This window comes from Callithrix jacchus, chromosome 10 (assembly GCF_049354715.1).
Source record: "Callithrix jacchus isolate 240 chromosome 10, calJac240_pri, whole genome shotgun sequence".
Lineage (NCBI taxonomy): Eukaryota > Metazoa > Chordata > Mammalia > Primates > Cebidae > Callithrix > Callithrix jacchus.
Genome location: NC_133511.1, coordinates 111,348,292 through 111,368,497, shown reverse-complemented (window position 1 = coordinate 111,368,497; position 20,206 = coordinate 111,348,292). Strand labels below are relative to the sequence as shown.

At 52.5% G+C, this 20,206-nt stretch overlaps 2 protein-coding genes across 3 annotated transcripts in view; both read right to left on the bottom strand.

Annotated features, from left to right (window-relative positions):
• Positions 1-14,683, bottom strand: part of DGKZ (diacylglycerol kinase zeta) — a 48,955-nt gene extending 34,272 nt beyond the window's left edge. The window contains exon 1 of one of the 2 annotated variants that reach the window (XM_035262501.3): positions 14,112-14,683. In XM_035262501.3, the coding sequence (XP_035118392.2) occupies positions 14,112-14,323 (212 nt within the window). In that variant the 5' untranslated portion in view covers positions 14,324-14,683. The remainder of the gene's footprint in view (positions 1-14,111) is intronic. The other variant, XM_035262500.3, reaches the window with a different exon arrangement.
• Positions 14,684-16,366: 1,683 nt separating this feature from the next.
• CREB3L1 (cAMP responsive element binding protein 3 like 1) overlaps positions 16,367-20,206 on the bottom strand; it is a 55,013-nt gene continuing 51,173 nt past the window's right edge. Inside the window, exon 11 of the mRNA XM_035262509.3 lies at positions 16,367-16,474. Coding sequence (XP_035118400.2) covers positions 16,464-16,474 — 11 coding nt within the window. The 3' untranslated portion in view covers positions 16,367-16,463. The remainder of the gene's footprint in view (positions 16,475-20,206) is intronic.

Below are 20,206 nucleotides of genomic sequence, written 5' to 3'. Positions count from 1 at the left end.
TGGATCCGGTCATAACCATATCTGAGTCCTCTAAATCACCTTTGGGACAAGGTAGGCTATAAACAAACTTATGAATGCGTGTGTCAGGGAACTTTTCTTAGCCTCAGTTTTCTCATCTGTAAAATGGAGTAATAGGCTGGGCACAGTGCTCACATCTCTTGGGAGGCTGAGGCGGGAGAATCATCTGAGGTCAGGAGTTTGAGACCTGCCTGGTCAACATGGTGAAACTCCATCTCTACAAAAAAATACAAAAATTAGCTGGGCATAGTAGCAGCCGCCTGTAATCCCAGCTACTAGGGAGGCTGAGACCAGAGAATCACTTGAACCCAGGAGGTGGAGGTTGCAGTGAGCTGAGATCAGGCCATTGCACTCTAGCTTAGGTGACAACAGTGAAACTCTGTCTAAAAAAAAAAGGAGTAATAATTGAGCTAATGGTGTTATCTGAGGAATAAAGAAGAGGTAGGAGGGTTTACAAATGAATTAATTCACTAAATACTTATGGAATGCCTTCTGTGCATCAGGCGCCGTATCGGAGAGCACAGCTCTAAGCAAGGAAGCAGGGCTCTATCCTCACAGGCCTTAGATTCTAGTGGGGAAGACATTCAGGAAACAATCTACATACGATATAATGTCAGTTAACAAGATGTGCCATAAAGATTGGGAGGCCGAGGTAGGAGGATCACTTGAGATCAGGAGTTTGAGCTTAGCCTGGCCAACATGGTGAAACCCTGTGTCTACCAAAAGTACAAAAATTAGCTGGGCATGGTGGTGGGCACCTTTAATCCTAGCTACTTGGGAGGCTGAGGCAGGAGAAACGTTTGCATTCAGGAGGCGGAGGTTGCAGTGAGCTGAAATCACACCACTGCATTCCAGCCTAGGCGACAAAGTGTGACTCCATCTCAAAAAAAAAAAAAAGTCTGGGCGAGGTGGCTCACGCCTGTAATCCTAGCACTTTGGGAGGCTGAGGCGGGTGGATCACCAGGTCAGGAGTTCGAGACCAGCCTGGCCAAGATGGTGAAACTTCCTCTCTACTAAAAATACAAAAAATGAGCCAGATGTGGTAGCGGGTGCCTGTGATCCCAGCTACTTGGGAGGCTGAGGCAGGAGAATCGCTTGAACACAGGAGGCGGAGGTTGCAGTGAGCTGAGATCGCACCACTGCTCTCCAGCCTGGCGAGAGACCAAGATTCCATCTCTAAAAAAAAAAAAAAAAAAAAACTGCTAGAAAGGAAAATGAAGCCAAAAGCAACGGAGAAGAGTGATGAGAGTGATGGTGGGGAATGCTACTTAGGCAGGGAGATCATGGAGGGCCTCTCTGGGGAGGTGATGTTCAGAGGGTGTGTGACTTACCTGGGAGAACAGCATTCTAGGTGGAAGGAGAGACAGAGCAAAGGCATGGAACAAGGAATGTACCTGTGTCTGGAGAAGAGCAAACAGGCCAGCGTGGCCAGAGAGGGAGCCAGGGGAATGAGTTAGGAGCTGGAAAGATCTCCAGAGGCCAAACTGTGCTGGAGTTTGAGGCCATCGTGAGGATTTGGGAAATAAACGGTAGAGCATATACTCACTCTTTATTCTTCGGACTGGTTCTAGGAAGGAAATTGTACCTTCCTCAAGTATTCTTTAATCACTCTGTCGCCAGGCGCCAGGCTGGAGTGCAGTGGCGCGCTCTCAGCTCACGCAACCTCCCCCTCCCGGGTTCGAGCAATTCTCCTGCCTCAGCCTCCCTAGTAGCTGGGACTACAGGCGTGTATCATCACGCCCAGCTAATTTTTGAATTTTTAGTAGAGACGGGGTTTCACCACGTTGAACTAATTCTTTAGTTGTGTGTTTGTTACCGTAAATTTCTCAAGGAGAGAAACAGCATCAGTTCAATTCAATAAACATTTATGCTACAGAACCCTTCGCATTGCCATCCTGACTCTTACAAACCTCCATCTGGTGCTGTAATCACCTTTGTGTCCTTCAGGACGGGAACATAATATTTTTCAATAAATATTTGTTTAATAAATGCCTGCTGCCGGGTGCAGTGGCTCATGCCTGTAATCCCAACACTTTGGGAGGTCAATGCAGGTGGATCACCTGAGGTCAGGAGTTTAAGACCAGCTTGGTCAACATGGTGAAACCCTGTCTGTACTAAATATACAAAAATTAGCCGGGCATGGTGGTGGGTGCCTGTAGTCTCAGCTACTCCGGGAGGCTGAGGCAGCAGAATCACTTGAACTCGGGACGGGGAGGTTGCGGTGTGCTGAGATCGTGCCATTGCCCTCCAACCTGGGTGACAGAGCGAAACCCGGTCTCGAAATAAAAATAAAAATAAATGCATGCTATGTAATGAATAATTAATACTCAGTAATCATATGATAATGGCTAATATTTCCTGAACATTTCTGTGCCAGAAATCTTACTGAATATGTAATGTAGCTCTTTGAATCCTCTTAATAACTCTAAGAGGTAGACCTTGTTATTTTCCTCCTTTTTTTTCTTTTGAGACTGAGCCTTGCTCTGTCATCACCCAGGCTGCAGTGCAGTGGTGCAATCGAGGCTTATTGCATCCTCTGCTTCCCAGGTTTAAGGGATTCTCGTGCCTTAGCCTCTCTAGTAGCTGGGATTACAGGTGTACGTCACCATGCCTGGCAAATTTTTGTATTTTTAGTAGAGACGGGGTTTTACCATGTTGACCAGGCTGGTCTTGAACTCCTGACCTCATGTGATCTGCCTGGCTTGGCCTCCCGAAGTGTTGGGATTACAGGCGTGAGCCACCGTGCCCGGCTTTATTTTCTTCCTTTTACAGATGGGGAAATCAAAGCACAGAGCTGCTAAGCTTACCTGCCTACGGTCACCCAGCTGGTAAGAGATAGAAGCAAGACTCTAGCCCCAGAATCTATGCCCTTCAATAAAACATCCTATTGTTCCTCTGAGGTAAGGGATATGGCCAAGTAATGCTCCCGAAGCTCAGTCCCCACTTTCCTTCAGTTTTTCTTCCAACCCATTATCTCTGAATGCCTCAAGATGGGTCCTATATGCTGTGGCCTCATCGGAGACTCTGCCCACCAGGCCAAGATCTGTTCTGGAAGGAGCCTGTGCAGGGCCCTGTCTTCCTCTTGCAGGCATTTTGCAAGTAGCTTGAGCAGTTAAACAGAGGAAATGGGGCTGGGCTTGTTTTCCATCTGAGGCGTCTGGCAGCCCTGGAGCAGCAGAGAGCAGGAAATGGGGCTCCTGGAGGGGAAGCAGGCAGGCTGGAGGCTTGGAGAAGCAGGGCAGTCCTGACTGTGGGACTCGGGCTACCTTGATCTTGTACTCCTGAGCGCTGTCAGCGTCATCTCTGCTTTCCAGATGCGGTGGGGAGGACAAGGCTGGAAGGGACAGGTGCATGGGAGTAGGGAGGATGCCCTTGGCAGTTCCTAGGACAACATGTGCCAGCCCTGGGAAGCTGGGGACCCCTCAGAATCCACCCAGGTACACACAGGAAGAAGAATCTGGGTAAGAAAATTATTCTGGGCTTTGTGGAGGCCCCAGAGGATGGTGTTCTACTTTCTGTGGCCTGGATGAGCAAGTGGGAGCTGGGGAAAACAAATGTACCAGGGCACTGAACACTCAACCCACGACCTGGGCATCCTCTGCTCTCAAAACCCGCCCAGCCAGCCTCCTTGGCCTGACCTTCGTGGCTCTTTATGCTCTCTGGTCCTCTTGCTTTTCTGCCTCTTTGTTCAGACTTTCCCTGCAGAGATTTTCTCTCAGCTCACACCAAGCTGGTGCCTGCCTCATAGCAGGTGCTAAATAAACCCCCCACCTCCCCCTCTTCACATTCCCTCCACTTGTGGCCTTGACCCCTGCCATTCCCTTTACCTATGCTGCTCCCCTAACCCGTCTTCCCTGAGTATTTGGCCAATCATATTCTCCATCCTTCAGACCCAGCTCACGCAGCAAGAGTGGGAAGGCAGAAAGAGCCCCAAACACGGAGTTCATTGGTTCACACTGTTGCCCTTGCTGTGTGACTGTGGGCCACTCATTACCCTCTCTGGGTTGGATCAGATGATGTCTAAGATCTCCTTTAGATCTGACACTTTCATTTGAATTTTCTTTCCTGATTTCCAAGTTTTTGCTCATTCATTCCTTCATTCATTTGTAAGACAAACATTTCAGAAATATCTACCAAGCGTCAAATCCTACTCCTGACTGGCTGACATCTCACCCTCCCTGCTCATCCCTCACCTGTAATGCTCATTTTTGTTCCCAATGTTAATGCTGTATCATTTGTTTTTTTGTGCACATTAGTTTTGTTTCCTTACAAGATTCTTGAACCTTGGCCCGGCACAGTGGCTCATGCCTGTAACCCCAGCACTTTGGGAGGCCAGGGCAGGCGGATCACCTAAGGTCGGGAGTTTGAAACCAGCCTGGCCAACATGGAGAAACCCCGTCTCTACTAAAAATACAAAATTAGCTGGGTGAGGTGACGCATGCCTGTAATCCCAGCTACTCGGGAGGCTGAGGCAGGACAATTGTTTGAACCTGGGAGGTGGAGGTTGGGCTGAGCCGAGATCACACCATTGCACTCCAGACTGGGCAACAAAAGCAAAACTTCATCTCAAAAAAAAAAAAAAAAAGATTCCTGAACCCTGTGCTGTTCCTAGCTCAGTGTTGGGTACATGAGTCTGTGCTCAGTGACTTCCTATGGAAGTCACCATGGGTTGAATATAGGTGTTCAGAAGAGGGAGGGAGGGAAACTGGCTTCTTGTTTGCATAAGTGGCCATAGGGGTTTTTTTGTTTTTTGTTTTCTTGAGACAGATCCTTGCTCTGTTGCCCTGGCTGGAGTGCAGTGGTGTGATCTCAGCTCACTGCAACCGCTGCCTCTTGGGTTCAAGTGTGATATAGCTAGCCTAGAGTTAGAACCTGTACAATGCCATTTTATGAAGAGACAAAACTGTTTCCATTCTCCTCACAATGACTGCTAGCCATGGCCTCTGTAAACTGCTAAGTTTACTTTGCAAAATGCAAAGAGAGGTAAAGCTGCATACCTCCTCTTATCTGTAACTGCCAGAATTGCTGGCCTCTGTTTACCGGTACTGACCAGAGTAAGCACCCCCAGATAATTCCATCCTGGAGCCAAGCAACTGAAAAATCTGTGGACCCCACACCTGTCCAAATAATGTATAAACTAATGTTTATCTTGACTTCTGTAAACCACTTAAGTGGCAATCAGAATGACAAAAGTCCCCTGGCCCTTGGAATGTCTGGAGCCCCCTCACCCTCGTCTCAGCCTAGGAGGTGATTGACAGCTTTCATTCCCATCTCCACTCCTCACCCCCACTCCCAAGGTGGTTTTGCGGGTATAAAAAGGTCTTGTCACCCTTCTTTCTCTGCCACGGGTTGGAGAGACGTGAGTCCTCCATGGTTGCCGGCAATAAACCCTGCAATTTGGCATACTTTTGTCTTGGTGTTGACTTTCTGTGCTCCATCCGATACAACACAAGCAATTCTCCTGCCTTAGCCTCCTAAGTAGCTGGGATTACAGGAATGTGCCACCATGCCCAGCTAAGTTTTGTATTTTTAGTAGAGACAGGGTTTTACCATGTTGCCCAGGCTGGTCTTGATCTCCTGGCCTCAAGTGATCCTCCCACCTTGGCCTTCCAACATGCTGGGATTACAGGCATGAGCCACCATGCCTGTCCTACAAGGTTTTTGAAGTCTAAGTGCCTGCCTCCCAAGCAGCTATGCCTGTGGTCTGGGTACCTGCTGAAGCCCTTGGGAGCAACCCAGAGCCTGGGATCACCTGCTGATCACTGGCCCCTGCCCAGGAGCTGAGCTTCTGCCCCCAGAGAGGAGACTGATGTGTCTGAGCTGGGCTGCAGGTGCCATTGGCTAGCAACAGATGGAAATTTGATTAGGTTCCTTCTGGGCAGCTTCGTGAAAGTCAAGAGCAGGCGGAAACCTGGCGGAGGGGCTGGAGACCCTCTCCCGCTGAGGCAAGAGAGCTGCAGGCACAGCACTGGCAGCCCAGCAGACAAAGGTGGTTCTTCAAACCACCATCTCTCTCTCTCTCTCTTTTTTTCCCTCTCTGTCGCCAAGGCTGGAGTGCAATAGCATGATCTCGGCTCACTGCAACCTCCGCCTCCTGGGTTCAAGCAATTCTCCTGCCTCAGCCTCCTGAGTAGCTGGGACTACAAGTGCCCGCCACCACGCCCAGCTAACTTTTGTATTTTTAGGAGAGATGGGGTTTCACCATATTGGCAAGGCTGGTCTCAAACTCTGGACCTCCTGATCACCCGTCTCGGCCTCCCAAAGTGCTGGGATTACAGGCGTGAGTCACCGCACCCTTCCCAAACCCCCAAGTCTCTTGGAAGCTCTCCTTCGGCACCTCCAAAGTTCCTGGGTTGGAGGTGAGCAAGGAGCCTGCACAGCTCTCCCTTTATTCTGGGCCAGCGGCATCTGCTCTAAAGAGTTTCCATCTGTCCCCAGCCTGGACTACACCAAGCCCCCACAACAGGGTCAGTGTATCTCCTGCCCTCCAAGCCTCCCAACCCCATCTATAGGGTCATGAGCCTGGACTGCGTAGCTACCTTTCAGCCCCCTACTGCCCATTCTATGATCCCACCCAGGGATATGTGCACTTTGTACAGGGCTGAAAGCAAAGATCCTTAAGGACGAAAGTCTAGACCCTTGTGAACCTGACAGAGTGAAAGGGCTTTGGAGAGAAACAGATGTCAGTCTGGATCCTGGCCCCACCAGCTCCTGACTCTGCGATCTTAACACATGACTTAACTTCTGCAAATCTTAGCTCTTCATTTGTAAGCTGCAGCCCAGTGGCCCCCAAGGCCCTGCCTACTCTGTGATCTCTGATTAGCCTTCCTTTCTAGGCATCTGTAGGCGGAGAGCCCTGGTCAATCACAGGGGAGCCCTGCAGAAGCCTGGAGTCCAGTCCCAGTTCCTTCCCCATCCTCTTTGTATGTCATTGAAGAGAGGTCTTCCCCAGTTCATACTATCCCTTGTCCCTGGCACCCTGGACCCCGGAGGGGCCTTTCTGAATACTCTGAAAGGCACAAATTGAGGTACAAATGAGACTTCACTCCAGGCTTCCCCATGCTCGGCCCACGGGCCACTAAATACCTTCTTCAAATGCCATTGATCAAACTGGCCTTCCCAGGTTCCCTCCAAAATGCCCAAGTAGCTGTGCCCCTTAGTCCGGGGACTGGGGGACATGGGCTGCTGGGGGCACATGCCAAGCTCCTTGTGCCAAAATGGGGTCGGATAAAGCCCCGATCCCTGCATGTTGGCCTTCGGGACAGTGTGGCAGTTTCCTTCTCTGGCCTTTGACTCACTGGTCAGCCAGAACGGCAGGTCCCGGAGGGCAGGGAAGGAGTTCCGGGCTGGGCCTGGGCCCCGCCCTTCCCAAAGGAAAGAAAAGGGATGGACCCCAGGCTTCCTCTGGCCTTGGTCCCCTCCCCCTGCTCAGCTCAGCTCCCTGCCCCTGGTTTTGCATTGTTAATTCAGGACAGAAAGTGATCTCTGGCAGCTCCTTGCTTTCTCCTGTTGCTATTTAAATTACAAATCGGCCCCATCTCCCTGTCACTCTTGGGTTATTTTTAGCTTCTGGTAAATAGCCGCAGGGAGAGTTGGATCAGGTGCCCCTCCCTCAAGGAGCTGTGTACCCGCAGCAGCGCGCCCATGGCAGGGGGCACTCTCCTCTGCCAGTTGGTGCGCAGTCCCTGCCCCCAGTCCCTCTGCAGGGATGGAGGAGAGGGAGGACCGTCAGCCGGGACATGCGCGCATGCTCAGCCCTTGCTTTCAGTCTCTGTTAAACTTTGCCACCCGTGGGTCCCACCACCCTCTGTGACTCAGGGCCAGCCTCCATCCCCATGCCTCACTGGGCCTCCGGAACCCACCAAGAGGTCCAGCTACACTGGACAAGCGCTCTAACTTGTTTTACCCCTACTCTGAGTCAGGAACTTGACATCTCATATCTCTTGAACCTTCCTCGTCACATTCTTGACGTGGTATTATTGTTCCCATTTTCCATGTGAGGAAACAGGGTCAGAAGTGAAAGCCTCTTACCCAACTAGGAAGGGGCAGGGCTGGAATTCGAACCCAGGTCTCTCTGACCCGGAAGCCTGCGTGGGCGGGTGTTGCATGGCCTCTCTCCGAGGGATGCGGGCGCCACAGTCTCCCCCACCCCCCACCCCAGCCCCACCATGCTCAGGTCCATCCAGATGCCTCAGTTCTGGTTTCCCTTGAGCTTGTCCTGTCTCATCTACTGGATCGGGACCACATCCAGCCTGCTGCCTGTTTTTGCAGGGCCCAGGAACTAAGAATGCCCAGGCTGGAGTGCAGTGGCACGATGTCAGCTCACTGCAACCTCCACCTCCAGAGTTCAAGTGATTCTCCTGCCTCAGCCTCCAGAGTAGCTGGGATTATAGATGCACACCACCACGCCCAGCTAATTTTTGTATTTTTAGTACAGACAGGGTTTCACCATGTTGGCCAGGCTGGTCTTGAACTCCTGAGCCCAGGTGATCCACCCACCTTGGCCTCCCAAAGTCCTGAGATGACAGGCCTGAGCCACCACACCCTGTAAAAATGCTTTTTACATTTTTAAATGAGTGGGAAAAAGCAAAAGAATGGTATTGTGTTGCTGGAAATTCTGTGAAATGTGAAGTTCAGTGTCTATGAATAAAATTTTACCAGAACCCTGGCCACTCATTCATTTACACGTCATCTGTGACTGCTTTTGTGCCACAATGGCAGTCAAGTGTCCTGTGAAGCCTGAAGCAGTTACTGTCTCATCCTGCATTGGGGGTTGTACTTTTGTTAAGGGAAGGGACTGTTTCCCATGTTTCTCCCTCAGGCAGTGCTTGGCCCAGGCCCAGAACACTAAGTAGAGGCACTGGCTTCTCTTGGAGGCCCTTCTGGGGCCAAAACAGAACTCAGCACAGAGAAGCCATCTGCCAGCCACATCCCAATGAATCATCTCACACTGGACACCCCCTCCCTCCATATTTTTTTTGAGACAGAGTCTCGCTCTGTTGCCAGGCTGGAGTGCAGTGGTACAACCTCAGCTCAATGCAACCTCCGCCTCCCAGGCTCAAGTGATTCTCCTGCCTCAGCCTCCCAAGTAGCTGGGACTACAGGCATGTGCCACCATCCCAGCTAAATTTTGTATTTTTAATAGAGAGGGGGTTTCACCGTGTTGGCCAAGATGGTCTTGATCTATTGACCTTGTGATACGCTGCCTCAGCTTCCCAAAGTGCTGGGATTACAGGCGTGAGCCGCTGTGCCTGGCCTTTTTTTTTTTTTTCCCTGCCCTGCTTCTTTCTTTTTCTCCTTCAGCTTCTTCTCAGTCACCACCAGCGGTTTCCAAATCTGCTCCACTGTCAAAATTACCTGGGAGAGGTTTTTAGCCTTGAGATGTCCAGGCCCAACCTAGACAATCTGTAGTAAGATCTCTAGAGAGAGGGCTTAAGAATCCATTTTAAGTGTGGTCTCAGTGGCTCACACCTGTAATCCCAACACTTCGGAAGGCCGAGGTGGGCCAATCACCTGAGGTCAGGAGTTTGAGAACAGCCTGGCCAACATGGCAAAACCTCGTCTCTACTAAAAATACAAAAATTAGACAAGTGTGGTGGCAGGTGCCTGCAGTCCCAGCTACTTGGGAGGCTGAGGCAGGAGAATTGCTTGAACCTGGAAGTGGTGGTGGCAAGATCATGCCACTGCACTCCAGCCTGGGCGACAGAGCTAGACTCCATCTCAAAAAAATAAAAATCAATTTTAAAAGAGACCCCCAGGTGATCCAGTTTGGAAACCACCGAGCTTAATTCTGGAGTTCCAAATCCTGCATCTTTGAACTGATCCTTTCAGACCAAGCCCAGCATCTCTTGATCTCTTGCCCCACTCTGGCTTTGCCTAGCTGGAGCCCGCTCTCCCATGGTCTTTTGAGCCAACCCTGATCATTTAGAATGAGAGTTACTTTTCCTTCCCTCCAGATGGAGATGCAATATGTCAGGCGCTACTGCCCTGCCCTCTGGTTTTTTTTAGAGACAGGATCTTGTTCTGTCTCCCCTCCTCCACTGCAGTGGCGCAATCGTGGCTCACTGCAGCCTTGAATTCTTGGGTTTAAGCAATCCTCCCACCTCAACCTTCTGAGTAGCTGGGACTACAGACACATGCAACCATGCCCAGCTAATTAAATAAAAAACACCTTCTGTAGAGGCCTAGAGAAGTGGCTCATGCTTGTGACCTCAGCACTTTGGGAGGCCAAGGTGGGCGGATTGTTTGAGCCCAGGAGTTCAAGACCAGCCTGGCAACATGGTGAAACCCTGTCTCTACAAACAATACAAAAAGTTATCCAGGCATGGTAGTGTGTTCCTGTAGTCCCAGCTACTATTCAGGAGGCTGAGGTGGGAGGATCACCTGAGTCAAGGCTGCAGTGAGCCATGATCATGATACTGCACTCCGGCCTGGATGACAAAATGAGACCCTGTCTCTAAAGGAAAAAAAATTTTTTTTTTTTTTTTTTTGAGAGGAGTTTTGCTCTTGTTACCCAGGCTGGAGTACAATGGCACGATCTCGGCTCACTGCAATCTCCACCTCCTGGGTTCAAGTAATTCTCCTGCCTCAGCCTCCCGAGTAGCTGGGATTACAGGCGTGTGCCACCATGCCCAGCTAATTTTTGTATTTTTAGTAGAGATGGGGTTTCACCTTTTTGACCAGGATGGTCTCGATCTCTTGACCTCGTGATCCACCCGCCTCAGCCTCCCAAAGTGCTGGGATTATAGGCGTGAGCCACCGCGCCAGCCCTAAAATTTTTTTTTTTTTTTAAAGACAAAGTCTCACTATGTCACTCAGGCTGGTCCCAAATTATACATGTGCGTGTACATAATCCTGCCTTGGCCTCTGAAAGTGCTGGGATTACAGGCATGAGTCACTGTGCCTGGACCTGCCCTGCCCTTTTATGACTTATTGGAAACCAGGACGCATTTAAACCAAACAAGGACCTACCCCATTCATGTTATTCCCTTGCCTACTTTCCTGCCTTCTTGCCCTTCCCCCTCCCCTGCCTTTCCAGGTGTCTGAGTTTCTGCGGGCACGCACCTGCCATCTCTCCATCCACCTAACGAAGCTGCCAGGCTTGCTTCCAGCCCATGCTGGCTCTGGGAGGCGAAGGAAACCTATTTCTGAGAAACCCCCACACCCCTGGAAGCTTCTAGTGTCTTGCCAAAGCCCCCGTCCTCACTTACGTCAGAAGCAGCCAGGACTTCAGCCTGCTTCCGCTTCCACTCCTCGCCCTCAGATTTTTTTGCCCCCGCATTTCTGTCTAAAAGCCTTTTCGCTCTGGGAGGGGCTTTCAACTGCTTTTCTTAGCAACTCCTCACAGCAGGGTGGGAGGTTTAGCTGCCAGCCGGAGCTGCACGGAACTGTGGCACGTGGAAAAGGGCCACCAAGGGCCTGAGCTCCTGCCAGCACCCTCAGCGCGCCCCCCCATGACCCCCCAACCAAGGCAGCCACAGGCCACTCAGGACAGCAGCCACAAGGGAGGGCTTAGCCGGAGAGCACAGCTTGTTCCCCTGGGGTCCCCTGGGCCTAGAAGGGCCTCTGGCTCTTTCCCAGGGCTTGTCTCTCTGTCCACTACCCGGGGGCTCTCCTTGCCTCCATGCCTTGTCTGGCTATGAGACTGAGACTGGGTTCCTGGATTAACCCCGGGAGTGGGGAGGTGTCCTATCCCTCTCCTCTGTCCAGGGGTAACCATGGAGTCTACGCTGGTGCTGTCTTCTGCTGCCCTTACACAGGTAACCTAGAGGCAGGGGTTGGGGGGACCTCAGTGGGATTACCTGGTATCCTTGATGATCACAGGTTCCAAGTTGTTTGGGCTGCAGAGGGGCCTCCATTCTGGGGCCACCCTGGGGAATCTCAGCCCTTGCCGCTGTGGATGTGTGTGTGTGTGTGTGTGTGTGTGTGTGTATGTGTGTGTGCACCTGGGTGACATTTTCCATCTCATCCCTTTCATTATTTATTTATTTTTGAGATGGAGTCTTGCACTGTCGCCCAGGCTGGAGTGCAGTGGTGCAATATCGGCTCACTGCAACCTTCTGGGTTCAAGCGATTCTCCTGCCTCAGCCTCCCAAGTAGCTGGGATTACAGGCCCGCCACCACACCCAGCTAATTTTTTGTATTTTTAGTAGAGACGGGGTTTCACCATGTTGGCTAGGCTGGTCTTGAACTCCTGACCTTGTGATTCCCCTGTCTCCCAAAGTGAGCCACCGTGCCTGGCAGACCTTTAATTATTCTTTGCTCCCTGCCCTCTAAGCCTCTACTCCACTATGGCTTCCATTTGTGATTTGTTTCTGACCCACAGCCAAGGCAAATCTTGGGGTCATCCCCTTATGTTCAGAACTGAGGCCCAGAGAGAGATACTGTCCCGCTCAAGGACACACAGCCAGTCTCTGGCAGAATTGAGAGTAGAAACCAGGTCCTCTGACTCCTAGGCCAACATTTCCCCCAGGAGTCTCCATTCTTTGCTGCACCCCTGTGAATCCTTCTGCACTTTCTCCTGCTCCAGGGGGACTTTCAGGAGCTTCCTCTGTCCCCACCCCGAGGCATGGGATGGATGACGCACCCCTGGGCGAGGTGTTCTGAAAGAACCTGGTACTGGAGCCCAGTGTACCCACGACTTCTCGTACACCCTACGGTGGAGGTAGGGCCCATGGGAACCTAGACTGCTTCCCATTTGCTCGGAGCATCTCCCTTCTTGGAAAGTCCCTTCCCCTTCTCTCCCTTCCTCCCGCAAGTGATGGAGACCTGATGGCCCCAGAGCCATTAAGAATACTGGGGCCTTTCAAGCTCCTGGGGTTGGGCAAGTTTGTTTGTTTGTTATTTGTTTTTTTGAGAGGGAGTCTTGCTCTGTGGCCCAGGCTGGAGTACAGTGGCGAGATCTCGGCTCACTGCAACCTCCACTTCCCAGAGTCAGGCAATTTTCTGCTTCAGCCTCCCGAGTAGCTGGGGTTACAGGTGCCTGCCACCACATTCAGCTAATATTTGTATTTTTCGTAGAGACAGGGTTTCACCATCTTGGCCAGGCTGGTCTTGAACTCCTCACCTCATCATCCACCCACCTCGGCTTCCCAAAGTGCTGAGATTACAGGCATGAGCCACCACGCCCAGCCGGCTGGGCAAGTTTTATGAAGTGTCTTCCCAGAAGCCATTGGGAGAACCAGGGCAGCCTCAGACTATCCCAAACTCCCCATGGTTGTAAGCGGACAGGGAGTTTGTCCTCTCCAACCAGGCGATGGCTCTAAGGACTGCAGCTGCCCCAGTGGTCCTGCTGGACTCTCCAGAGGAGGTCACTCTGGGCCAGGGGCTTGAGAGGGGCAGGAAGTCCAAGTTGAGGCTGTGGTTTGGGAGAGGAAGAGGAAGGTAAGGTGTGTACTGGGCTGTCCCAGCTCCACCCTCTGTGTAACGTTCCCATCCTTGCTTTGAGGGACGTCCCTCAATAACTTCCTACCCCAGGTCATCAAAATGACACCTGGGGCCCACTCCAAAATGACCTGTGGGCAGAAGTGGCAGGCTAAGGGACTCTGACATTGGCAGAAGACAGTTGAATTAAGATGTTGTGTGGGAGGTTCCCTCTGTCCCTGGCCAGCCAGGGCCTGCTGTGGCACAGGGTTCAGGAGGGAATTCCCTTCCCCATCATCTGCCGTAGGGGCTCCCCCGGGAAAAGCCTGTGCCTAGCACAGACTCAACCCAAGGGAAAGCTCAGGATAGACCTGTTGAATGAAGAGGGGGTTCCTCTGTCCCCCAGAAGGGCCAGGGGGCATCTCCTGGCTCTCCCCAGCAGATAGAGGTTTCTAAGAACAATGTTTGGCTATTTCGTCTCCTCAGCGCCTGGTACACAGTTCCCTCGGTTACTGCATATTGAATGAATGGGGCTTTCACGGTTCCTGCAGAGAAGGAGTCCCAGAAGCTTCCTCCTTCCCGCTGGACACCAGAGGCAGAGAACCCTCGGTGGTCATCTCTAAACTCCCAGCGCCAGGCAGGCGGCGGGCGCACAATCAACGCTTTTGCAATGACGCCTGAAGAGGGGTGGTCCCAAGCGCCGCGCTCCCCTCTGCCCGTGTCCTCCTTACCTGTAAGACACCTGCTTTCGTAGGTGCAGCTGGCGGAACCGCTCCTCCACCGGGGGCACAGCGGCCGTGCCCCGGGGGCCCTCGGGCCAGGACTGCGCGACCTGGGCCTCTTCCCCGCGCCGGCAGCGCCGCCGCACCACCTCCTCCTCCGCCGCCCGGCCGCTGCCAGCCCAGTCCCCGCGCTGCCCTCCGCCGCCCGGCCCCTCAGCCATCGCGCGGCCGCCCTCCGCCCGCGGCTCCCGCGGCCTTTCGGGGCGCCCAGCTCAAGTTCAAGTCTTCGGTTCGCCCGGGCGGGGGGCGCGAGGCAGGGAGGGAGGGACGCGCCGGGTCCCGCAGGTCCCTAGCGACGCCGGCACTCAGACGACAGGAGCCGCGAGATGCTGGGCGCTGCGCCTGGGAGAGGCCGGCCGGGGTCCTCCTGCGCCCCTGGTGGGCGGGGGTCCTCGGCTGGAGTCGGGGAGCTGCGCTCTGTGCTCCGCTGCGCCCCCCGGACGGCTGGAGCGAAGCCGGAGCCCGGGCGGAGAGCGAGCCCCTGCAGCTGCCGCCGCTGCCGCGCACCCGAGTGTCACCTTAGAGACACTCGCCAGCCGGTGGGGTCCGGGGGAAGGGCGCCGCCCCGCCCAGCCCGCCCGCACTGGGCACGGAGGGAGCCAGCCCGGCCCAGCCCACCACGGGCCCGAACCCAGGTCAGCGCGAGAGGCCCGCGGTGTGGGGCGCCTTCTGCGGCCACCTCTGCGCCCCAGCCCCCGTCCGCGTGCTGGCCGCTCGGCAGCTGCCAATCATCACCCCGCCGCCTGTCACTCAGTTGCTGTGGTGTGTCCCCCCAACCCCCACCGCTGCCTAGTCCCTCGCTTTTGGGCTTAGGCAGTCGCCGCTGCAGCTGGCAGGTTTGGAGCGGGGGTGTGCAGAGGCGGTGACAGGAGCCAACTTTAACCCCGTCGGTGCCACCGGAATTTAGAGACCCAATTGTATTGGGGGAAGGGGCACAGGAGAGGGAACATGCCCAGGGATGCCTTGAATTTGGGGATGGACCCGATGGCGGGTAACACTACATTCAGGCCTAGAGCTCTTCTGGACCTGCCTGGAAAGGGCCCCAAAGTGGGGTGGTGTCTCCTCAAGGAAGGGAGGCTTCCTAGGACCTGAATTCCTGAGGCTTCAGGGCCAGGGTCTTCCAGATTTAATCACCCTGCTGGTTTAGAAGAGGCTGATGAGACAGGGGAGAAGCCAACTCCAAAAGGAAAGACTGCAGTTCTCCCTGGGGTTCATCTTGGACTCCAGTAAGTCCGACGGTCCCTCCTTGCATCACCTCCTCTTGTCCTTGGAGTGTTCATCAAGTGAATCCTCCATCTGGACTTCTCTGATGGAAGACCTCCTCTTCATGGCCCCAGACTCACCTCTCTGGCCATAGCATCTACTCTTCTTCCCTATGCCTATACTTTAGACTGGCACTCAAGGCCTGCCTTGATCTTCCCCCATCTTACAGTACAATCCCATCGGTTTTCTCCCACTCATTTATGCTCCTTATTATGGGAACTTGCATCAGACCTGTACAGCATCATTTAGGTTGTCCCCTTCATCTGAAATCCTCTATTGATCTATTTCAAATTCTGAGGCTCTGCTCAAAAGCCTCCTCTTCCAGGAAGTCTCCCTGGATGGCTCCAGTGAATGGACGCTCTCTTTGCTCCCAGACCCCATTGCCCTCTGCCTCAGATTATATCTAGTCTGTGTCTTTTTTTTTTTTTTTCTCACTGAAGCTGTGAATGTGAGTGTGGGAAGGTAGGAGGGACCAGACTCACAAAGGTAGAGAATGGGCTACAAAGGGAGACAGCTGTGCCCTAGCTGCTGTGCCCTGTGCCTTTGCTCAGACTGTTCCCATTGCCTGGAGTATGTCCCTTTCCCTGCCCTGCCCATGGAAGGCTTCAAGGCCCATGTCATGTGCTACCTCCCCCATGAACCCCTCCCTGATACTCCAGTACAGATACCGTCTCCCTCCTCAGCCCCATAACGATTTCCTGGGCCTCCCCTTTACCCTTGAACAATAACTAACATCTCATTTGATCCTCGCCACAACCCTGGGCGGTAGATATTATCACTTCCTCTGTCTTATGGAGGAGGACACGGAGATATCATTCAAGTGATTTATTTGCTCAAGATGGTGCAGGCAGTGAATGGTGAGGCCAGGATTTAAATTCAGGGCTTCTGGCTCCAGAACTCATGCCCTTTTCCACTTCAAGAGCACCACCAGCCACACAGTAGCAGCCTCCCACAGTTTGCCATCTTCTCTCTAATCTGGAAGTTCCCAAAGGGCAGAGAATAGCTTGCTTCAGTTCCACCTCCCATCTTTGTCTCCGTCTAGTACTCCTCTGTTGGATGAATAGAATTGCATTCAACTTCTTGACCACAGGGGACCTTCCTCCCTAGAGCCAAGTTTTACAGCAATCTTACCACTGGCTGGAGTGGGTAGGGTGGCACACTTACCCCCCATCCCGCACAACCTTCAAGTGCCCTTAGGTTTGCCCTTCCAGGAGTCTTGGCTCCTATTCCAAGTGGCCTGGGCCAGGGGGACCTCCTACACTATGAATTATGGTAGTTCTGGCTGGGTTTGACATTCCCTCACCAGCTGCCTAGCTGCTGGGTTTCCAGGTTAGTTTTTTGTTGAGCTCTTTCCTGCTGTGTTCTCCTCACTCAATTCTTTTTACAGTGAGCTTCTTTCCTCTGTCCTCACGGCTCCCCTCCCCGTTAGGGCCAGCTGCTGACTACATTATCTTTTAGCTGTGGTCTGTGCTCTTCCCAAGAAGAAGGGGAAAATGAGACTCCCTCCCCAGACCAGCCCGACCTCTTTCTGCAGCCTCTCCCAGCTGCAGCTCGCTCTTCTGAACATCTCCATCCCATTCATTATCTCTGTGCTCAGAAAATAATTGCTAATGTCTTTTGAGAGTTTACTGCATAACTGACCAGCTTGCTAAGAGCTTTATGTGCAAGCTTTCATTTACCCCTCTTAGCATCTTTAAGAGAGTGGGCACCATTTAACAGATGAGGATACTGTGGCTTTGAGAGATTAAGTGACTTGCCAAGATCACACTTAGTGGAGAGTGGATATCAGAGCCCACAAAGCATCTCAGGCTGGTTTGGAGCTGAGTTGTCAGCCTGCCTCCTCCACTCCCTGGAAAGATCCCAGGGGTACCTGTTACCGACATCAGATAAGTGCCCAGTTTGGCCACATGGCTCCTGGGGTCATCCAACCCCTCTGAGATCGGAACTTTGCCTGGGATTGGGACCTTACCTCAGCCCATACCAGCTCCAGGCGTTGCCCATAGCTACTCTTTCTGTTTCCAGAATTTTGGTTTCAGTATAACAAAAGGTTTGTTGTGGTAATTGGAGCAGGATGACTGGCACTGCAAAAGCCATCCTATGCATGTGGCAAAGCAGGCTGCCAGGGCTTACAACAGAGCATGGGGACTGCGGCTCCATTGCTGGGGACATGCTGAGGACAGGCCCCCTTGGGACAATGACACACATGTGGCACTGATGAGGTGGCATGTTAACAGGTAGCTTATGCATGGGGACTAACCATGCCTTGCCTCTCAACACAGGCTGGGAAGACTATTTTGGATGAATGGGCAGAGGGTGGTGATCACAGATGATCGCGCTTGGACCCGATCACCAACCCTGGGTTCTCTGGGTTAGTTTCTTCAGGAAGCTCCAGTGTTCTTGGAGTTTGTACAGTGATATAAAGCTGGCGGAGGCAGGGAGCCCTAGAGGACATGGGAATCGGGGTTGGGGAGAGGAGCTGAGGGGCCACATGAACTCTGAAGCCAAACAAATCTGTGTTCAGATGCCAGCCGTGCCATTTTCCATCTGCGTGACCTTGGCCAGGTCCGTCACCTCTCTGAACCTCACTTTCTTCCCACCCCTGAAGATCGCTTCAGTTCCTAATTGAGATATTCAGAGCCTCAGTCCAATGCCTGGCACAGGGAAACTAGTCAAAAATGGAAGATGCAGGCCAGGCATGGTGGCTTACCCTTGCAATTTGGGAGGCTGAGGTTGGTGGATAACTTGGGGTCAGGAGTTTGAAACCAGCCTAACCAACATGGTGAAACCCCATCTCTACTAAAAATACAAAAAATAATTAGCTGGGTGTGGTGGTGGGTACCTGTAATCCCAGCTATTCAGGAGGCTGAGGCAGGAGAAAGCTTAAACCTGGGAGACAGAGGTTGCAGTAGCGAGCCGAGATCGTGCCACTGCACTCTAGCCTGGCAACAGAGCAAGATGCCGTCTCAAAAAAAAAAGAAAAGGAGATGTGAGATTTCCAGGCTTTTTTTTTTTTTTTTGAGACGGGTTTTGCTCTTGTTACCCATGCTGGAGTGCAATGGTGCGATCTCGGCTCACCGCAACCTCCGCCTCCTGGGTTCAGGCAATTCTCCTGCCTCAGCCTCCCGAGTAGCCAGGATTATAGGCCTGCACCACCGTGCCCAGCTAATTTTTTGTATTTTTAGTAGAGATGGGGTTTCACCATGTTGACCAGGATGGTCTCGATCTCTTGACCTCCTGATCCACCCGCCTTGGCCTCCCAAAGTGCTGCGATTACAGGCTTGAGCCACTGCGCCCGGCCGGCTTTTTTTTTTTTTTTTTGAGACAGCATCTTGCTCTGTTGCCAGGCTGGAGTGCAGTGGGTCAGTCTTGGCTCATTGCAACCTCTGACTCCTGGGTTCAAGCGATTCTCCTGCCTCAGCCTCCTGAGTAGCTGGGACTACAAGCATGCACCACCACGCCCAGCTAATTTTTGTATTTTTAGTAGAGACAGGGTTTCACCATGTTGGCCAGCTAGTCTCAAACTTATGTGATCCTCCTGTCTCAGCCTCCCAAGGCAGGAGGATTACAGGCGTAAACCATCAATCCTGGCCTAGGTTTCCAGCCCTTTGCTTTAGGAGCTGTGTTTTGCTGAGCTCCATTCTTGGCATGGTGCACTGCCCATAAGGGACACCCTGGGAATACTTGCTAAATGAATGGTGAGATGTCACACTAAATGTCAGTTTTGTACTTTGTTCTTCTGAGTGACTATTTCAAACTGTCCCTTTTCGTCACCTTCCACAACCCCCCTCTCTCCACCTCAGTTATTGGAGTACTCCATCAGATTCCTGTCTCCCCACATTCTGCACCTACAGAATGCTCTCCCTTTTTATCTAGTCCTCTCTGTCCAAAGGCGGACCTCTCCACCTGCCCCCGGATCCCACCCCGACCCCCCGCCTCTGCCACCCTCTCTGTGGCCCTCTCGGTTTTCCCTCTATTGGCTCTGTGTTCCAGAAATAACCATGGTCAGTGATCTCCCATCTGAAAAACTGCTCCAAATCACATTTTTTTTTTTTTTTTTTTGAGACGGAGTTTCACTCTTGCTACCCAGGCTGGGGTGCAATGTTGACCAGGATGGTCTCGATCTCTTGACCTCGTGATCCACCCTCGGCCTCCCAAAGTGCTACGATTACAGGCGTGAGCCACCGCGCCTGGCCACATTTTTTTTTTTGAGGCGAAGTCTTGCTCTATCTCCCAGGCTGGAGTGAAGTGGTGTGATTTCTGCTCATTGTAACCTCCGGCCCCCAGGTTCAAGTGATTCTCCTGCCTCAGCCTCCCCAGTACCTAGAATTACAGGTGCGTGCCACCACACCCGGCTAATTTTTGTATTTTTAGTAGAAACAGGGTTTCACCATGTTGGTCAGGCTGGTCTCAAACTCCTGACCTCAGGTGATTCACCTGCCTCAGCCTTCTGAAGTGCTGGGATTCCAGGTGTGAGCCATGGTGCCCAGCCCAGACCACATTTGTTTTTCTTTTTTTTTTTTTAACCTTAAAAAACATTAAATTTACGTAAGCATGTTTTCCTTTTTCTTGAGAGGAGTTTCTCTCTTGTTGCCCAAGCTGGAGTGCAGCGGCACGATCTCAGCTGACTGCAACCTCTGCCTCCTGGGTTCAAGTGATTCTCCTGCCAAGTGATTACATGTGCGTACCACCATGCCCAGCTAATTTTTTGTATTTTTAGAAAACACGGGGTTTCACCATGTTGGCCAGACTGGTCTTGAACTCCCCATCTCAGGTGATCCACC